At 39.6% G+C, this 4,556-nt stretch overlaps 1 protein-coding gene across 1 annotated transcript; it reads left to right on the top strand.

Annotated features, from left to right (window-relative positions):
* The first annotated feature begins 711 nt into the window (after positions 1-711).
* Positions 712-3,825, top strand: LOC104600696 (Pentatricopeptide repeat (PPR-like) superfamily protein). The gene has a single exon (XM_010263785.3). It carries the CDS (start codon positions 1,087-1,089, stop codon positions 3,541-3,543), a length of 2,457 nt encoding a protein of 818 aa, XP_010262087.1. The 5' UTR covers positions 712-1,086; the 3' UTR covers positions 3,544-3,825.
* Positions 3,826-4,556: the final 731 nt, after the last annotated feature.

The following is a 4,556-nucleotide window of genomic DNA, read 5'->3' as shown; positions in this document are numbered from 1 at the left end:
ATTTCGATTTTTGATCTTTCTAGCTAGTTATGACCTTGACCGGGTTGGCGATTATTTTTAACTCAGTTCAAGGAGTCACTAGACTCGTGACCTGATTTTCCATTTTCCAACTATGGTTTAAAATGTCGGCAATAATAAGGTTGCAACTTGGACTGGGTTGTTTAGATGCATGATAGTTGTATAGCCCTCATTACATACTATCATTTTTTTCTGTTAAGACAATCTATTCACTTAATCCCAAATGAAAATACTAAAACCCTAATGACATATTTTATTCTTCATCTCCTCTTTCATGTTTGCAGTCCATAAAAAATCTATCATAATAAGCTATGGTCATTTCAAACACTTAGGCTGTGTTTGGTTTGAAGGAAAAAGTAGGGAAAAAAAGGGAAACCTATACGAAGCTTGTAAATGTTTCTCTACCTTTTCCTTCAAACCAAATATAATCTTATTTTTTCGAATTTTGTATTAAAAGAATTAATAAAAACATCAATAACAAATACTAAAAAAACATAAGATTATATATAAATTGAGTTGAGATTCGAGATTAAATAGTTTTATGAGATTTTAAAGAATAGGAAGAAGGTTGGATTGAACCCAACCTGAAGTTAAGTTAGGGTTCAAGGAATTTAATTAAGGTTAAGATTAGTATTGGGTATATAGATTGAAAGTCGAATTGGATTAGGATTATGATTAGTATTGGGGCTTTAGAACTTGTGGGGTTGGGCTAGGATTGGCCTCAATCCGACCTAACCCGGCCCAACTTGCACCGCAATATGCAGAAGCAACTTTCTCGACTTCGGGCTTCGGCTGGTATGAATATCCGGTGGCTGCAGGGAAACACTCCGATTGACAACATGGGAATAGAAAACAGCAGAATAATTCCATTGTTCGACCTCTCTTCAAAAACCCATCCACGTAAGGATTCAAGGAATACGTATGCAGTTAGGCATAAGTGTTGAACAGTGATACTTATCACCATTCACCATTTACGGAGATCATGTTAATATCCTCTGTCGATGGTTCCAAAAGCTCTTAGTCGATGAATGTATGTAGTAGTGGCTTGGGAGAGTGGATTTTGACTTCATGATTCATGGCTCCCGGCGTCTCATCTCGGTTCCAGTTTCAGTTACACTCAGACCTAATCTACCTCTTCGGTTTCTTTTTCGCTCTTCACAATTTTGTTCTACGGTTTCTCATTATGATCACCAAAGCCCGATTGAATTTGGCCAAATCCTGTTCAGAATCAGCAGCAGTCGGAATAACAATAACTACTACTACAATTGCACAGTCGATAAATTCGATCATCTCCTCCAGCAGTGTACAACAGTTCAACAATCCAAACAGATTCATGCTCAGATCATTCTTTTTGGAACATATGGATCTGCATTCCTTGCTGCAAGACTCGTATCGGTCTACAGCAGATTTGGGCTTCTTTCTGATGCCCTAGAGGTCTTCCGCAGCGTACCCATTGAATGTAATTCTGGCGTACTTTTATGGAACTCCATTTTGAGAGCAAATATTTATCATGGGCACTGGGAAGAAGCTCTTAGCCTCTACATGCAAATGCGTAAGTTTGGTATTGCTCCGGACGGGTTCACTCTCCCCTTAGTTCTTAGAGCTTGTGCTTCCACGGGAAACTTGGTATTGTGCAAGAATATTCACTCCCATGCTGTACTGTTGGGTTTGCAGTTCCATCTTCATGTTGCGAATCAATTGGTCAATATGTATGGGAAAATTGGGCGAATGGATTATGCCCGCCAATTGTTTGATAGGATGCCTTGCAGGACTGTTCTCTCTTGGAATACTATGATTTCTGGTTTTTCTTTGAATTATGACTGTGATGGTGCTCTTGAGATGTTTGGGCGAATGGAATCTGAAGGTTTTGAGCCAAATCTTGTGACATGGACGTCCTTATTGTCAGCTCATTCTCGATGTGGGCAGCATGAGGAAGTTATGAGGTTATTTGACAGTATGAGAATGAGAAGCAATGGTTCTACTGCTGAAGCAGTGGCTGTGGTTTTATCCGCTTGTGCAAATTCATATTCATTGGACAAGGGTAAGGAGATCCATGGTTATGTTATTACGAGTGGATTCCAAGATTATGCATTTGTGCAAAACTCGCTTATATCCATGTATGGGAAACATGGAGATATTGAGGATGCTAAGAAGCTATTCTCTGAAATCAAAGTGAAGAGCTTAGTGAGTTGGAATGCAATGCTATCCTCTTATGTAGAAACTGGCTTTTGTGATGAGGCATTGGAGCTTTTCTCTTACTTGGAGAACACAGAGGACAACCAACTGCTCGGACCCAATTTGATAAGTTGGAGTACGCTCATTGATGGTTTATCTTCCAAGGGGCAGCGAGATGAGTCCCTGGAACTCTTTCGTCGAATGCTGCATTTTGGTGTCATGCCGAATTCAATCACAGTTGCCAGCATTTTATCAGTTTGTGCAGATTTAGCAGTGCTGGGTCTTGGAAAGGAGATTCACGGTCATGTGGTCAGAAGTTTGATGGATAAGAACATTTTGGTGGGTAATGGACTGGTAAATATGTATACAAAGTGTGGCAGTCTCAAACAGGGGCGTTTAGTATTTGATAAAATTGGAAGTAGAGATGTAATCTCTTGGAACACAATTATTGCAGGATATGGACTGCATGGATTCGGCAGGGATTCTATAAACACTTTTGATGAGATGATTAGAGCTGGATTCAAGCCTGATGGCATCACATTTGTTGCTGTTCTTTCAGCATGTAGCCATTCTGGGCTACTCAATGAGGGCCGTGGGCTATTTGGTCGGATGATGGATGAATTTATGATCCTTCCTCAAATGGAACACTATGCTTGTATGGTTGATCTTCTTGGGCGAGGTGGGCTATTGCAAGAGGCAAGTGAGCTTGTGAAGACAATGCCCATGGTGCCCAATTCCTGTGTCTGGGGAGCACTGTTGAACTCGTGCAGGATATATGGAAATACAGAGGTTGCAAAAGAGACTGCCTCTCAGATTTTCAGCCTTGAATCAGAGACTAGTGGGAGTTACATGTTGCTTTCAAATATCTATGCTGCATGTGGGAGGTGGGATGATTCTGCAGAAGTGAGGGTGCTAGCAAAAATGAAGGGTTTAAAGAAAAGCCCAGGGCACAGTTGGATTGAGGTGAAGAAGAAGGTTTATATGTTCTCATCGGGTAGCTCTTTGCCACCTGGTTTTCAGGAAGTTTATGGAGTTCTCAAGGATTTGTGTCAATATATGGAGAGTAAGGGTTACATACCTGACAAGAGTTTTGTGTTGCAAGATGTAGATGAAGAAGAGAAAAGGCAGATATTGTATGGGCACAGTGAGAAGCTAGCAATTGCATTTGGACATGCTAACATTCCTCCCAGTATGCCCATTAGGGTCATGAAGAACCTTCGTGTTTGTGGTGATTGCCATAACTGGACCAAGTTCTTCTCCAAGGTGACAACACGAGAAGTTATTGTTAGAGATGGACGCCGTTTCCATCATTTCATGGATGGGTTGTGTTCCTGCAATGACTTTTGGTGACTGTTCATCTTTGTCTGAGGAAAGTCATTGATACTTGCAAAGAGAAAAAAAAAGTTAAAACTTGCCATTATGTCGAATCACAATAGGCCTTAGGATGCCGAAGTCATGCTGATTGTTAATAAACTGTAATTTGATTGTCTTGAGCTTATTGAATCTGGATAAATTCAAATAGGAGGGAATCACTTCTAGACATCATTGTTTTCATGCAAACTGGTAAATTGGATTTAGGTCTTTTTTTCATGTACTGCAGTCATTATGAAGTAATACACTCTTTTTCCTAGCATTTAGCAGTAAAAATTAACAAGAATTCAGCAATTCATATACTTGATGTTTATGACCTATGATCTAACTTGTTTACAGAGGTTTACCTTTCAGGAGTGATAGGTAGACTTTTTGGTTCCTTGAAAGTTCTGATTGATTCTTTGAATGTTCCAGTTGGGGGTTGGAAGGTAATTGTGTGTTTGGAGATTGGTTCTTTGCATGTTTTGATGTTTATGACCTATGATCTAACTTGTTTACAGAGGTGATAGTTAGACTTTTTGGTTCCTTGAAAGTTCTGATTGGTTCTTTGAATGTTCCAGTTGGGGGTTGGAAGGTGATTGTGTGTTTGGAGAGTGGTTCTTTGCATGTTCTGATTATGGTGGGGTGTTAGTTGCCCTTTAGTTATTTCTTATCACAACCATAGTTTTCAAGGCGCCAAGGCGAGGCTAGGCGACAGGGGGGCACCTTGTCACCTAGTCGCCTAGGCGATGGATTTTTTTAAGTGAAAAATACATGTCCTAGGTAGTTCCCTAGGTTCCATAACCATCTTTCCTTAATAGCTATCCATAATTTTCATAAGAAAATTATAAACTTCATGTTTATGTCTAGAAAATCAACATATTTATGAGAAGAAAAAGAAGAAAGAAAAGAAAATTCAAAAAATATGGGGACTGAACCCCTATTTTTGTTATAGGAAAAGAAGAAAAGAAAAGGTGGAAGAAGAAGAAGAAGAAGAAGAAGAAGAAGAAGAA

The sequence above is a fragment of the Nelumbo nucifera genome, chromosome 8 (genome assembly GCF_055504915.1).
Source record: "Nelumbo nucifera cultivar China Antique chromosome 8, China Antique-T2T, whole genome shotgun sequence".
NCBI lineage: Eukaryota > Viridiplantae > Streptophyta > Magnoliopsida > Proteales > Nelumbonaceae > Nelumbo > Nelumbo nucifera.
Note: the sequence above shows the minus strand (reverse complement) of the source record. Positions and strands in the feature narration are given on the sequence as shown.

Excerpts from the sequence above, each read along its gene's own strand:
- LOC104600696 (XM_010263785.3), top strand. The coding sequence starts at position 1,087 with ATGATTCATGGCTCCCGGCGTCTCATCTCGGTTCCAGTTTCAGTTACA.